Source organism: Nannobrachium achirus (assembly GCF_963921795.1).
Source record: "Nannobrachium achirus genome assembly, chromosome: 20".
NCBI classification, from domain to species: Eukaryota; Metazoa; Chordata; class Actinopteri; order Myctophiformes; family Myctophidae; genus Nannobrachium; species Nannobrachium achirus.
Window position 1 is genome coordinate 44,815,209 of NC_137827.1, and position 17,500 is coordinate 44,832,708.

The following is a 17,500-nucleotide window of genomic DNA, read 5'->3' on the forward strand; positions in this document are numbered from 1 at the left end:
ATCTTTTGTATTGCTAAATGCTCATGATGTCCCCGAACATGCCATGACAAGGCAAATGTTTTCTTTGGATATTAATGTTCACCACCGGCACCACCAAGATGGTTACTTTGTCAACTATCATTATTCTGATATTGCTACCATGCTGTTATGTAAAAATGTTCATATTCTGTTCACACAGTGGTTCTCAAAGTGAATTCCAGGTTGGAATCCACTTAGAGAACCACTGTTCAGGCCCAGGGACTCTGACACTGTTGTTTTTGACAACAAATTTTGATTTAGTTTTGAATAAAATGTCATTTAATTTTAGTCATAATTTAGTGACCTGAAGAGTTTTAGTTTTAGTCTAATTTTAGTCGACTAAATATCATACATTTTTAGGCGACTAAATCTACAGTTCATTTAGTCAACTAAAATGTATTTTGGCAGGCCTTGATGGCATCGTAATGAGTGATTTTACACTTGGTTGTGTGCTGAAAATAGCAGATCTACAAGCTCACAACGCGTTGCGCGACACGTTGTGAGCTTGTAGATCTGCTATTTTCAGCACGCAACACTTGAGAACAACCAAACATAAAATGACTCTCTACTCCACTAGTCCCTCCCTAACGTTTTAGTCTAGTTTTGATTTTGTTGACGAAATTGTCAATATAATTAGTCTTAGTTTTAGTCATCACAGCTTAGTTTTTATTTAGTTTTTGTCAGTGAAAGAAATGCAATCGACAAATACTTTTCGTCATAGTTTTAGTCAACAACATCTACACTGCTCTGACAGTACAAATGGAACCAAATGAACACTAAGTCTCATGATGCAAGGTTAAATTAACATTATCTGTCTGTCTGTCTGTCTGTCTGTCTGTCTGTCTGTCTGTCTGTCTGTCTGTCTGTCTGTCTGTCTGTCTGTCTGTCTATCTGCCTGCCTGTTTGTCTGCCGATTGTTAACCAATTTGAGTTAAGCTCTCCTCCACTCTTTTCAAAGATTTCACCTTGTGCAGGGAAACCCTTTCACTCATTCTTTCCACTGTAGCCCACTTGCTGATTACTAGCTTGCAATGCAATCAGCCACTGATCAAATTCACCTGTGCTGCCTGCCCATCCCCCATCCCCCATCTCCCTCACTGCACTCACTCAAAACTGTGTGAGTGAGAAGCTGCCCCTCCCCCCACAGTCAGTTGGTTTGTTTGTATGCAGTCTGTACAAGGCAAGGCTTTAAATACTGTGAATATGTGTGAAAGTAAATCCTACGTGTTACTTTATGCTTAGGGTAGTCTTACTAGTGACTATATACAAATGGAACCAAATGGAACTCATAATCTGTGTAATCTATGCACATGGCTTATTTTTTTGTTCTGGTTAGTTAAAGCAGTGGTTCTCAACCTCTGGGTCAGGGAATTATTTTGGGGAGGGGGTCCCCAGATGATTATCTAAATGACTGTGCACCATTGCTTTCTCTCTGAACAGTAAACATACAGCATAAGGTTTAAGTGTAAGGGTATCTTCAGATTTCTAAAGTACCCTTCCGTAATCAATGGGGGCAATTTACCCCTTTTTGTGCAGATATATGACCGATTTGTTGCATGTCTGAGTCATCATGACATCACTGAGATGCCATAGACTCCTACCTACCCACTGTCTGACGTGACCTACCACTGCCGGATGCACCCACGCACACGCGCACACACGCACCTCATCCCGGATTGTATAACAGATTTCTTAAGCCCGGTTCACAATGCAACATGCTAGCCCAGATGATCCTTTTGCCGTCCTATAACCTAAAAGCCTAACATGGGTTGTGACAGCACTGAGAGTAGAGACGTGCTACAGCCAATCAGAGAACAGGACAGGTGGCTTGTTTGATTTAATTCACACATTATTTTCTTTTATATAATTAAAAGACTGTTTGTCTGTCTGGATCAATCCAGTGATATAACTTTAATAATTCTCGTGGGCGAATCCAGGTGTGACAGAACACTCTCAATGGAGCTATTGTAGTCCAGCCTGAGGATGCAGTAGCCTAGACTCCGAACCTCTTCAGGCGATAAAAGCAATATAGTTGCAAATTCTTTATCCTCACGTGCGTTGTGTCCCACTTGAGCTCCTCTTTATTGTGTACTTCAAGGAACTTGTGTACTTCAAGGAACTTTAAATCCCTGCTCCCTCAAGCAAGGAGATGAGGATTAGATTTGAGTCTGGAGGAATCAAGCAGGTTAGACTGATTGTAGTCCGAGCATTTCAGGCAAAAAAGTGCGCGATTCCATCAAAATACTGCACAAACTGGCCGGACTATAGTAACATTGTGTCACATATGAGGAAATGGCATATTCGGGACAACCTTGGTAGTAGGCTAATAAGGCTATGCTTTATTCAAGCCAAACGAGACACTCTATTTGGTGCTTTATGATCCCACAGGGAATGCTACAATTTGTCAATCAGTGTCATCACCGATAAACAAACTTTTACTGCACTGTTTTTACAGTACAGTAAAAGTACAGACAGTACAGTACAGACAGTACAGTGATAAAAGGTCAAGGTCACAAGCTTATTTAGAATAATTTGACCTTAGAATTGTAGTAAGCTACTTTGGTGTCATATACTGTATCTGAAGGCTAGTGAAGTCACTGATCTACAAGATGTACACACAATTCGTAACACAAGAATTTTGCCTATACTGTGTAATACTGTGTAGAGGAATAATTCTAGAATCAGTATCGGGATTTAAAGGGATATTCCATTTAAAAAAACTCTGCCTTGCATGGGTCTGCCTCCCCAGGCTCAGGGCCTCTCCCCACACACACCCATTGTAACTTCAAACTCCATTATATTTTTTTCTGGTGACTCATACTACCCTCCTAATACATGAGCAGGCCATGTTTTTTTTCCGATACAATTTTTCATTTATTTGTAATAATTTTAATTTTTCAAATTTTCCCAAAGAATTATTAAAAATAAATGAAAAGGGTTATTGAGAAAACACGGCCTGCTCACGTATTAGGAGGGTAGTATGAGTCACCAGAAAAAAATAGTGTGTGTTTTTAATGAAGTTTGAAGTTACAATGGGTGTGTATGTGGAGAGGCCCTGAGCCTGGGGGGAAAGATAACATTTACATCAAATATATAAATATTAAAAACTGTTCAGGGTGTTCATAAAAGCCTGATTAGATGATAAAGTGACCAAAATGATCTGTAGGCTTGAACTTAATTAGCATTTTTACCCAAGGGTAAAAATGGTGCCTGGGTGCCTGCCTACTCCTGTATGTCGGAGTTAACTTAAACTCATATGTACTGTACATGATGTCATGGTCATGATGTGGTCATGTGATACTGTATATAGGAGCTACGCTGATCAGCATACATGACTGTGCAGAGCTGCTACCAGTGGTGCTTTGGGGTTTTCTTTTCAGGGCGGACGGTCATTTATTGACGTCACATGCACGAGCGCCTTTAGATGTGTGCGTGCTAACTAAAAGTTTGCTTTGAACAAATCTCATCTATCACAGTAATGGAGCCAGGTAGCCTGAGACACGCACAATGCACATACAGTCACCGCTGGAAACCTACAGTAGGTGTTAAAGTAGCCTATCCATATGAATAGGGGGGTATGTGCAAGCCCACCACTCACTGCCTGCCTGGTAAACCTGTTATGCGAATAGCCATTTGATTACCATGGTCATCACTTGTATAGCTACACATTTTTAAAGTGACAGTTTAAGTACTTTCTAATACCTCTAGAGTGACAGTTTAAATTAAACATTGGCCAAATTGACAAATATTATGCAGAAATTGTGAAAATAGCCAATCTACATCCTCGTGAGCATGTAGATCTGCTATTATTATTAATTTAGGGGGTTGTGTCCTGAAAAGGTTGAGAACCACTGCATTAATCCATTTAGGCCTGGGGCCGATTCTAAAAATGCCTTTTAAATCAGGCCAAGATTTTCATTAAGAAAACAAATGCAATTCATTAATAAAAAATAGAAACATGTAAGAACCACAAAATGTACAGCCAATTGGATGAGTGGTTTGTAAAATATGCATAGCCTCCTTGGAGTGAGCTAAAATGTTGGCAAACTTGGAAAATGGACATTAATATAAACGTGATTTTTTGGGACGTTTTGATTAATTATTACACAAAATAACAATACAACAATTGCAATATCTGGTTAAATTTGTATAATTAAGAAACATTGTCTGTATGTTATGCAAATCATGTTGCAGGCCCATGGTGTGGCAAACCACCAACATGGTAGACCCCTGAACAGTGTTTATGCCAAGTTTAGTGTGGATTGGAGCAACGGTGTGCCTGTGGCAGCCAGGGGCCCCTGGGAGCCAAATTGGGCCCCTTGTGTTGCTATTATAATGGCCGACCCCTGAACGGTGTTTGTTCAATCAAGTTTAGTGTGGATCGGTGCAATGGTATGCCTGTGGCAGCCAGGGGCCCCTGGGGGCCACATTGGGCCCCTTGTGTTGCTATTATAATGGCCGACCCCTGAACGGTGTTTGTGCAATCAAGTTTAGTGCGGATCGGAGCAACGGTGTGCCTGTGTCAGCCAGGGGCACCCGGGGGCCACATTGGGCCCCTTGTGTTGCTATTATAATGGTAGACCCCTGAACGGTGTTTGTGCCAAGTTTAGTGTGGATCGGAGCAACGGTATGCCTGTGGCAGCCAGGGGCCCCTGGGGGCCACGTGGGGCCTGTGGTGTTGCTATTATAATGGCAGACCCCCAGAACGGTGTTTGTACAATCAAGTTTAGTGTGGATCAGAGCAACGGTGTGCCTGTGGCAGCCAGGGGCCACATGGGGCCCTTGGTGTTGCTATTATAATGGCAGACCCCTGAACGGTGTGTGTGCCAAGTTTAGTGTGGATCGGAGCAACGGTGTGCTTATGGCAGCCAGGGGCCCCTGGGGGCCACATGGGGCCTGTGGTGTTGCTATTATAATGGCAGACCCCTGAAGAGTGTTTATGACTAACGTTATTCACCCAAAATGCTATGTCATTGAAATGTTCATAAAAACATGTATGTGCATTAACAGGACTCTGACACCCAGCCAATCAGGTGCTTCAAAACATACACTGTGTGTGAATATTCATGAGCTTGTGTATGAACATGCAGTAGCATTACACAACCTATGGGGGCGCTGTTCAGACACAAAAAAGTCGGGTGTATGTGTATTAACAGGACATCAAAAAAAAAAGGTGGATTTGGGCTCTCTAGACCAATAGAAACACTTCTGCTATTTCAGAATTGTCCATGAATTAGCAGGACACAAGTCCTGTCCTGCTAATCCAAAATGTCCTGTTAGTGTGGTGTGTATTCAGGCCAATTGTCCCGTTAAACCACATTTACCAACACACACACACACACACACACACACACACACACACACACACACACACACACACACACACACACACACACACACACACGCAGGCGGTGTAGCAGCTTCATGCTTGGCTGGGGTTGTGATAATAAATCAACATTGAGAGAGACTGGAGGTCGACCTGCGTTAGCGCTTGATGGCCGCTAATATCGGGGAGCGCTTCATTTATCTACCTGCACCTCCCCGTCCGCACGCCTTCGCCCGCACTTCACGCAGCCGGGGAAATAGACTGCCATTAACGAGCTCTGACACATCCCAGAGCCCCTGCATGCACGCATGCACAGACACACACACAAATGGAGCTAGCTATGGCTACTTTTCATATAGAAAGTAACTGAGCCGCAGTAAAAGCTCTCTTCCCCCTCCCCCCACCCCCCCCCCCGCCGCAATTTAGTGGTTATGCCGAGTGATTCCTCCCCACACCAAACACATTTCTGTGTTGTCTGTAGGGATGGGTACCGAAATTCGGTACCGGGACAGAACCGATAAGGAAACATTTATGACAGCGTGGCATTCATCTGAAAGACTGTACGGCAACAGTGCTTGTGTTGCGGACGCCCGTGTGTCTCTCTGCCTGGGTTAGGGTGCGACTGTCACTGCTCGCTCGCTCGCTCGCCAAGCTGTGTTCTTTTGTCAAATCTAAGCTGGAAAATCTAACACTTCCAGTGTCCGATCTCCTCAGAATAAGATATGTTGCGCTAGCAGCAATAAGACTTCCAGACAATTTCGTAATGCAATAATACTTCCAGGCGGTGGTCGACTTCTTAATCTCTTCAGAATAAGAGTATTGCTGAAGACATTGAAATATGTTTTCATTTGCATAATTCATTAAAACTGAATTAAACATTACAATTTTATTAAAAAAAAAATGTTTGTGTAAAAACCAAACCATTTTGGAACCGAAATAGGAACCGTTTGGAACCAGAACCGATAAGCAGAACCGGAACCAGAATCCAAACGATACCCATCCCTAGTTGTCTGTGACCGCTGTTGTATCCTACTGACTCAACCTGCCAGTGAGGAGCCCCCACCGGGAGGACGTAGAGCCTTCGCCCTACTCGTCCCACCCAAGGGGTGGGACTTAAATTAACTTGTGCAGATACCCTCTAGTCTATACACTTAAACTTTATGTTGGTTTGTTTATTGTTGAGAGAGAAAACAATGTTGCACACTAAGTTAATGATCTGGGGAACCCCCATCATTTGGGGACCCCCCTGGGGGTCCTAAACCACAAGTTGATAACCACTGACATACCCGACATATGCCCGAGGACAATGAGTGGTTGAATCAAACATAAAACATAAAAGCTACACATGCGTGGATAATGCCCTCTTTAATGTGAAGGACAAATTGCACTCAAAACTCATTTATTTTACGTAGATATGCCACAAAACTACTAACGATGTGTGTAACGTTATACAGTAGTAACTGAATCGAAAGATTGTTTTTAATTTGCAATGATCTACTCACTATATCGATATGCAAAAGCATCGTATCGTTTTGGCTTTGTATAGTATCTGCATTGTTTTACAATGCAGATACTTGGTATCGAATCGTTTTGCAGTGCAAATAATTATTTGTATAGAAACTAGGGTATTCACCAAATATTCGAATATTCGAATATTAAAGTCACTATTCGACGTTGTTCACCGAAGTCGAATATTCGCTTTATTTTTTATTGTTTTCTCTTTAAAAAATATATAGTTTATAAAGCTTGGCTAGATAGGCATAAAAATGAGTTGTCAATGCCCCTGGTGGATGAATTTGTTAATGCTCTATACCAGGGGTTCTCAAACCTTTTTAGGCTGTGACCCCCAAAATAAACATATTTGAACTGGGGACCCCCACCCTGAAGAGCACTTGGAATTGTAGGTGTTACATTTAATGTGACTCGGTTCCGCAGATAAATATTGTGAAAATAGCAGATCTACATGCTGGCTATTTTCACAATGTTCGCCTCTTGCTTACTTAATATTTGACAGTGTGGCCAGTCCTGTCAAATATTCGACTATTCGAATACTTTGAGGTCGAATAATTCGAATACTAAAAATCACTATTCGTGAATGCTCTAATAGAAACTAAGTATTTGTGCCTTGTATTTAGCAATTTTAAGAAGGAAAATTAAAAAAAAATAGTTTAATACTTTCATGTCAAGGTACGGGTTTGTTCATATATGTGTTGAAATATAATGTCCATGTATTTGCTAGAGAATCACAGTGTTTACTTATTTATATCCATAATAATAGATTTTTCCCTTAAAAACATGCACTATTGACACGTTTCATGCAGATTTAGTTTCTTCGCTAAATAGTTACTATATCGATTTTAAACCATTGAATCGAATTGTATCGTATCGCCATGAATGAACCAATATCGTCCATGTATCATATCGTCAACCATGTGCGTGATATGTATCGTTGTTAAAATGTATCGTCGTTACACCCCTAAAAACTACAGTATACATAGCTTCAATACTTGAGAGCTACAGGATTCCGAACGTAACAAAGCTACCCACAAGCTGGACTACTGGGAGACGTAGTTCCATTGGTGAATTACGGATGCTATTTAGCTCACATTGTTTTGAATCCAGACGGACACCAAGCGAGAGAACGCCTATCGGCTTTAATGTTCTAATAAAACACATCAATAGGACACACTGGCTCTGTGTGGGATTGAACTCACGACCTCTCTATTACCGTACGTTTGTGTTCTGTAACCGCAGTCCAAATCCCCCCCTCTCCCCCTCCCTCTCTCTCTCTCTCTCTCTCTCTCTCACCTGACAGCAGTATTTAAATGTGTTTTCTGTGTGAGAGCTCTGGGCAAATAGACTGCTAGAATGAATCAGCCATTTAAATTAACACACACACACACACACACACACACACACACACACACACACACACACACACACACACACACACACACACACACACACACACACACACACACACACACACACACACACACACACACACACACACACACACACACACACACACACACACACACACACACACACACACAATACCGAGCAGATTTCCTCTGTCCTCTGTGTCTCTGCTCAGAGCTAGAGGCAAATAGATTGGTAGAAAGAGCCAGGCATTTAAATTAACTGACAAACACACACACACACACACACACACACACACACACACACACGCACGCACGCACACACGCACACACACACACACACACACAGGCACACGCAGTACACAAACACACACACATGCACACACACACACATCTCCATTACCTGTACCGATGCAGAGCGGCCACACAAAAGGCAAAATCAATAGTCTTCTGCTGTGCTAAATCTGCTGCAAACACACACACGCGTGCACGTACAACGCGCACGCACGAACGGACACACACACACACACACACACACACACACACACTAGTCACTAGCATACACAGTCACAATGCAGAGAAACAGACACACACACACACACACACACACACACACACACACACACACACACACACACACACACACACACACACACACACACACACACACACACACACACACACACACACACACACACACACACACACACACACACACACACACACACACACACACACACACACACACAGGCTCTTACAGGATATTCATTCATTAGAGTGAGTCAATAGGAGACAGAGAGGACACTGAGGTACACTTCACCTTGGTGTGTGTGTGTGTGTGTGTGTGTGTGTGTGTGTGTGTGTGTGTGTGTGTGTGTGTGTGTGTGTGTGTGTGTGTGTGTGGTGGAAAGGGGGCAAAGAAGGACACTATTTCAGAGAGATGCAGCTTGCCCTAATGTAATGTGGGTGTGTGTGTGCATTTATGTTTGCCAGTAAATGCCTTTTTTGAACAAGCAGTTCATTGCCTTGCTCAAGGACGCTTCGACGCCAACAAAGGGGGAGCCCGGGATCGAACCAAGATCCTTCCCATTCCCTAGACACCAGTGGGTCTCAAAGTAGGGTCCAGGGACCATCATGGTTCCTTGAGTTCCAAATGGCCCCATATGGACCCGCAAGGGTCCATTTGGTTCCATTTGTACACTGTCCGATTTATGGGGGTCCTTGAAATGTAAAAGGTTTGAGAACCACAGTGCTACACTAAATGGAACATAGCCTTAATCAGTATCATTGGTAACACCTGTGAAGGAAGTAAGGCCCAATTTCTTTCCGATATGGCTGCTGTGCATAGAGCCTATGACTGTCTGCACACGAAGTCAAAACGTCAACTTACTTACAGCACATACAGATCAATCTAAAAAATTAATATTGTGTGAATATAACATTTTCTTGAAAAGTTCATATATTTTTTGAAAGTTTCATATGTTGTATTGCACATGCAGTGAATTATTCCAAACCTATTTTGTTAAGATTTTGAATTGTTATATGGCGTACTACTCACAAATATCACATTTCTGCTATTTCTTGGAAAATGTTCCGCCCCAGGATAATGGATGTTGGGAATATTCAGATTATCGCGTTAATAATATGGTAATTCGCGATTTCTTTGTTCACAATTATCGTGATATGAAATGTTCATATCGTCCCATCCCTACTGGTGTCCAGAGAGCCTACGACCAGAGTAGCACCTTGACTCTGTTTGACCAGAATGGAACAGAGCCTTCTTTAGAACCATTTATAACACGTGAAGGAAATAAGGAAGAGGCCCATACTGCAATTTCTATGGCTACCGTGCATAGAGCCTAGGGCTGTCACAATTATTACATAATCGTCTAATCGCGATTATTTTACATAATCGCAATTATTTTTCATAATCGTCATAATCGTGAATGTTGAAAATGTTTTGTATACTTTTTTTTAAGTAAAAAATGGTGGAAATAGCAGATCTACAAGCTCACAACGCGCCGCATCGCGACGCGTTGTGAGCTTGTAGATCGGCTATTTCCACTATCAATGTAATTTTTTAAGTAGAAAGTTGTCAAATATGTCCATAATTTCTTTGTATATTTATCTGCCATGTGCAACTTCAAAGCCTACAAGCCAAACAGAAATGTCATTGTCAACGACAAAAACACAATTAAATCGTTAATCGCAATTATTTGAGTGAGAATTAATCGTCATGTAAAATGTCATATCGTGACAGCCCTAATAGAGCCTATTGCGACAATGTCCGAACTACAATAAGGATGATGGCTCATCGGCATCCAACGTCCAATCCAGTGTGCCGTTGGCTTCAAATAACTTTGTTGACACAGAAGGTGTCCTATATACCAGACACCACGGTCATCATCATTTCTCAAAGGAAGACCACGTTTTCTAAAGTTAAAATATTCCTGGACACAGTGACGTCACCAAATCTTCCTACCAAAAAATTACTGTGTTTTGTGTGTGTGTTTGTGCGTGCGTGTGTGTAATTGTCACAAGTGTCTGCATGTACAGCATTGTCTGACAGAGTGTATAGGTTCTTACGTGTTACAGGAACACACACACACAAACACACACACACACACACACACACACACACACACACACACACACACACACACACACACACACACACACACACACACACACACACACACACACACACACACACACACACACACACACACACACACACACACACACAGCTCCGAGCACTGAGACAATTCAGAAATACACAGCTCTCTTACACACATACACAACACAACACAACACAACACACACGCACGCGTGCAAATTCACCGTATGCATTTCTGCTCATTAAAATGCATGTGCTTCTTCAAAGGGCTGACAACAATGATGCCATCTGTTGTCGCGTGTATGCACACACACACACACAGTCTTACGACAGTTATACACACATACAAACACAAGCACGCGTTAATGTGCTTCTAGAAACATGCGGGGCGACGACACGCGCACACAAAAGCCGACGCACATCAATGTAACTGCACAGATATGCAAGCCTTTGCATGTCTGCGCACACACAAACGCGCGAGCGCGGACGACCAAGGCAACAGATATTTCCGGCAATTTGCTTTAATCTCCGCGACCGCGCTCAGTGACTCTATCTCCCTTAACACAGACACACACAAAGACGCCATTTCAAAGGCAAACGCCACTTTAGATCCACAAGTGAGTGAGCATGTGTGTGTGTGTGTGTGTGTGTGTATGTGTGTGTGTGCAGGGGCGTCACACCAAATTCTGGGCCCTGGGTACAAGGATTCACTGTGGGCCCCCCATGAATGTTAACTATTGAAAAATAGCAGATATACAAGCTCACGTGTGCCGCGCTGCTATTTTAGAAAAATTGTGAAAATGTGTGCAAGAAACCTATGTTTCCATGTCAGTGATGCTCAAACTTTTTCATGTGAAGGACCCCCAAAATGATACGTATTTGGCCACAGACCCCCATCGCAAAATATTTAGTTCCAGGGACCCCCCAGAAGCAACATTTTCGCTTAAAAAATACATATATTCAAAGATTTGCACACATTTTCTCGCACTGTGATCTGCTATTTTTCAATAGCTAAAGCAACTAGGGCCCCTCCACCTTGAGCCCTAGTAACTCAGTCCCACTCCCCCCCCCCCCCCCTTGTGACGCCCCTGTGTGTGTGTGTGCGTGCGTGCGTGCGTGCGTGCGTGTGCGTGCGTGCGTGTGTGCGTTCAGCTACTTAAGGCAGAAATTCATCAGAGGCAGGGAGAAGGCAGCATGTGGGGGAGAGCACCATGCTATCATCATTCTGCTTTAAACACACAGCCTGTCAGCTTGGAAAGCCATGAAACACAACAACAACGACACCTCAATTTAGAAAGAACCAAACGCAGGGAAAAAGGTGAACATTAGTAGGATTCACCCTCTAAAGTAATAGTTATCGTAAAGGACTTGTTATTATTGTGGGCTCGCCTATAAGGCGAGCACAATTTAGATATTGTCATTATTTCTATACCAAGTTCTCCTCAAAACTTCGGTTCCTTTCTACTCCTACATACTTAGTGAGAAAATGAAAATAAAAACATCAATGTGTTCAGTTTACAGTGGCGAAGTGTGCTATTATTTTTTATAGCAATCGGCCAAATGGTGGCGCTGTAGGAAGCCTTCGAAAGTGCGATCTTTGAACAGGTATAGCTCATGCTGTGTTATACATACAGCCATGAAACCTGTATACACTTATGCGTCTCCTCATGCCGAACAACTTTTACCCTCGAACTTTTGACCTCTGATCTTTAGGTCTCCCACAATTCGGAATTATATGAAAAACAGTAAAAATCTATCTCCTCCTGGGATTTTCGCGTCAAGTGCACAAAACCTTTTTCACATGAACTTTGGACCAATACGGTCAGATTGATCAACCAGATTTTTTTAAAGTGAAATATAATTTTTTAATAATTCAATCAATATTGCCGTTTTATGCAAATTATTCTTCGGCCTCTAAATCATACATGCAAAGTTACACGTTCATGGCATTTGGCAAAGATGTGGAGGGTTAGTCAAAGTATCACTGAAACCAATTTTATTCCAATCGGCCAAAGGGGGGCGCTATACGAAGCGTTTGAAAATTCAAACTTCAAACGGGCATAAGTCATGACTTGTTTTGTTTGAAGACATGCAACTTGTTACACACGTGCTTTGACTCGAGCGGAAGACATCTGTGTCGTTGTTAAGTAAGCTCCGCCCTTCGATTTTCCGCCATATTGAGCAGTTTGTAAAACGCGTAAACCCGCTTTTATTCTGGAATTTTCGCTCCACGTGCACAAAACTTTTTTTACGTGAACTTTGGACCGATATCTAAAGATCTGTCAGATCGGATTTCTTTAACATTGAAACATGCTTTTTTAAATAATTCAAACAATATTGCATTTTTATGCAAATTATTCTTCTGCCTCTAAAACATACATGCAAAGTCACATTTTCATGACAAAATAGTGTAGAGGGTTAGTTCAAATATCACTGAAACCAATCTTACCCCAAATGGCCAAAGGGGGGCGCTATATAATTTTGAGCAGTTTGTAAAACGCTTAAACCCGTTTTTATTCTAGGATTTTTTTTGCAATTTGCATGAAACATTCTACACGCAATCTAAGGACCTTTATCTAACATGCCTATGAAGTGCACACAAAAAAATTATAAAATAATAATAATAAATATAGCTGCAAGCAGCGATAAAGTGTCCAAAGCCAAAAACACCTCAAATCATGAACACAGCCTGGGATGTGCGTGAAATCTTGCAAGCACATTCCCAATAGGTCAAGGAACAGATACCAACCTTCTCACATTGGCCTGTTATAGCGCCACCAGCGGGTCAACTTTTGCATAACACATTTTTGGAACAAAATGGACCAATCTTTGACGTCAGTAACGTCAAAGAGAGCACTGCCTGAGATCTTGACATTTTGTGCTTTTATAGCCATTGTTTTCTGGCTTGTAGCGAGCCCACAATTGTTTCGAAGGAACAATATTTTCTAGTTTGTTGAGAGGTCTTGTAAGAAGATCGCCAGCGGAACCTTTTGTTTGTCTTCGAGGTTGGTTTCATTCAATTAGTTTCAATTAAGCCATTTAGGCCTAGAATTATTTCATGTTTTATCTATTGAAAAATAGCAGATATACAATCTCACAGCTTGTAGATCTGCTATTGTTGGAAAGTCAAACATTTGTAACTCAAATATTTGCTTCTGGTGGGTCCCTGGAACAACATATTTTGAGATGGGGGACCGCGGCCAAATGCATGTAATTTTGGGGGTCCTTGACATGAAAAAGTTTGAGAACCGCTGATTTAGAAATCAGAGACTTGCACAAATGTTCACGATTTTTCAAAAATAGCAGATCTACAAGCTCGCAGCGCGGCACTCGGTTCAAAAATAGCAGATTTACAACCTTGTATATCTGCTATTTTTGAACAGCCAACACTAAAATCTAAAATGACACTGTCATTCTTTGCCGGTTTTAATGGATGCGTTACTCAAAGTGCCTTTTTTTTGTCTGTCTCCACCAAATCTCTTCCAAAGCTCACATCCTGTGTGATCTCCTATTTCTGGCAAATGTTCCCTGCAGAACATGGGCCGCTGGGGTTCGAGTGGTTTCAATTAGCACGTACAAAACTCTGCTGCCCGCCGCAATCGTTCACCAGAACACACTCCAGAGACCACATCACACCAGTCCTCCACTCCACGACCTTCACTGGCTCCCAGTCAAACACAGAATAGATTTCAAAATACTGATCACCACCTACAAGGCCCCTGAATAACTAGGCTCCCCGCTACAATACCCGTTAACTCGTTTTCGCTTGATTTATTTTCGATCTTTATTTTGTTTTGTTGTAAAGCGACTTTAGGTACAGAGAAAAGTGCTATATGATTAATGTATTATTATTGTTATTATTATTATCATCATCATCATAGTCCCAAACATGCCCCCCAAATGAAACACGCATGTATGAAGTCATGATAAAGTTCAGATAATCTTACCTCTCATTTGTTCTGACTATACTGTATTTAAGCGTAAACTAAGCCCAATACTATTACTTTGGACCTAATTTAGCCTCCTTTTTGCTGTACTCAGTACTAGGCTAAGAGTAGTAGTAACACTGGTAGTAGTAGTAGTAGTAGTCATGGTAGTGACCATGGAGTGGTAGTAGTCATCATTTTAGTACAGTAGTGATTATAGCAAAAGCTGCAGAAATAATTGTAGTACTAGTAGGACTGGTGACGGTAACAATTCAATTAGAAGTCAATGTCGGAATGGCAGCATGTCGGAATGGAGAGCGGAAATGCTATTAATGCTAATGGAAGTGCTAATCAATCAATCAATACACCCACCCACCCCAGACAAACGAACGTTACGTATGTAACCACGGTTATGTGAGCGATTGGATCACTCCAATATATCGTCGTTGACGGGTGGAAACCTTGTATCTCCAAGTTTCAAATGTGTATGTTCTTTCGCAACGTAGCCTAAACCCTAAAGCCCTGCTTCATCATACAAGGCCGTCGCACAAAAGTAGTGAAAACAGCAGATCTACAAGCACGGTGCGAGGCGTTGTGTGCTTGTAGATCGCCTGTTTTCACTAGATTAAATCATTTTTAAAATGATGAATGCAAAACCAACGGTTTTGGACATACAAGGTTTTCACCCGACAATGACGATATGATAATTCCCTCCGCTATAGGCAGAGGGAACTGCCATATATTGGAGTGATCATAACCTCCCTCCGACTCCAGCGCTGCTCTCTAGAGCCTACCTTTAACCGAGGTGTTGGGCGGGGGTCCCTCTATGCGGATGTTCCAGGGCGGGTCCCCCTGGGTGGTGAAGTCCCTCATCTTCAGGTAGCTGATGGTCAGCCTGATGATGGAGGCCTTGTCCAGCTGGCTGGTGATGGCTCCGGGGAGGGGCAGCATCTTGGCCAGCTCGTAGAACTCAAAGTTCTCCTTCCCCCGGCGGGAGCGCGCCGCGTCCCGAGACTTCTCCTTACGGAGGGCCTGGAGCCTGGAGGAGGGGAGGGGAGGGAAGCGAGGACGGTGTTAACTACTTAAACCATCTTAATGAGTGGAGGGAATTTGTCTGGAAGAACGCTATTAGATATTTCATAACTCCAAAGATCAGAGGACAATTTACAGCAGATAAACAATCATGCTGGAGATTATGTGGGCACACGGATGCTGACAACGAACACATATTTTGGAATTGTCCAAAAATGGACAAATATTGGGATGATATATGGTCAGTAATAAAGGAGATACTGAAATACGAAATACCGAAAACAAGTGTGGTGTAAAGACATGTATCTGGTCAAGGTGCTGCTGGCAGCCAGCAAAAAAGCAATCACAAGATTGTAGTATAAAAGTGACCCTCCCTCCAGCTTGTGAGCAGTGGCTGTGCATTGTGGAGGAAATACATGTGATGGAGAGATTTACCCACAAACTCAGGTTATTATTGAGAAATGGGGAAAATGGACTGTATTCAAAACTCAACAGGATGACACCACTAATAATGGACTTTGAAATGAACTGAAATGTGATATATTGGACATGATGCAATAATGTAAACCCTGAACTGTATCTATATGTGATAATCTACACATAAAAATTAAGTTTAAAAAAATAAACCATCTTAATGAAATGGACTGTCTTCGCCATAATGGCCGATCTTGTTGTAGGCTTGTAGATCTGCTATTATTGGCTAATGTCCCCCGGATGTACAATGGACAGCCCACACTCCACAGTAAGGAGAAAAAACTTTACTGTATTTACAGTAGGCCTATATATCGCACTTATACCCGGGATAGACACTTAATGTGTTAAGAGTGGAGCCATTACCGCCAAGTTTAACTGTATTCCATTTGTTGCAATAAATGGTTAAATCTACTTATGATTTAACCTCTCTCTCTCTCTCTCTCTCTCTCTCTCTCTCTCTCTCTCTCTCTCTAGTAACAGTGTATTGTAACTTTTCTGTGCAGCTCCTCATCATGTGCTGTCAATATGAATTATCTTTGCAATAAATCACCAGACTAAACCTCTCTGGGCTGCAAACACACACACACACACACACACACACACACACACACACACACACGCACACACGCACACGCACACGCACACACACGCACAAACACGCCGCGCGCACACAGACACACACACACACACACACACACACACGCGCATGTATGCACACAGATCTACACAAAGTAAGCATGAACACGAGCCTATGTGCACGGCGGGCAACGGTGCACGTGTGAATATCATGCACAGATACTAATAAACACACACTCACACCCGTGCACAAACACACAGTCAAGTGGACGGGCCATTATTTTTTTATTATTATTTTGTGAAAACAACACAACAGAATGTGTTGGAGCGGAGAGAGATTGAGAGAGGAGAGAAGTTGTTTATCCCTAGAGGTGAAAAATGGATGTCATGTCACCAAGAAAATCATTTTCTTATTGTTGGTTTGTCGTTTTCCTTATCATGGGAGAAATTAATGAATGGAGAAGAGAAGACAACACTTTGGAGGAGAGGAGAGGAGACGATAGAGCAGTGGTCCTCAACCTTTTCAGGCCGCGACCCCCAAAATAATCATATTTTAACTGGGGACCCCCCACCCTGATGAGCACTAAGAGTTAGGGCAATACATTCTGTGTAACACGGTTCTATTGTGAAAATAGCAGATCTAGATGCT

General features: G+C 42.3%; 1 protein-coding gene across 1 annotated transcript in view; it reads right to left on the reverse strand.

Moving 5' to 3' along the window:
• Positions 1–17,500, reverse strand: part of npas3 (neuronal PAS domain protein 3) — a gene marked incomplete at both ends in the record, with an annotated part of 476,542 nt that overhangs the window by 265,459 nt on the left and 193,583 nt on the right. Inside the window, one exon of the mRNA XM_080750653.1 lies at positions 15,564–15,808. Coding sequence (XP_080606779.1) covers positions 15,564–15,808 — 245 coding nt within the window. The remainder of the gene's footprint in view (positions 1–15,563; positions 15,809–17,500) is intronic.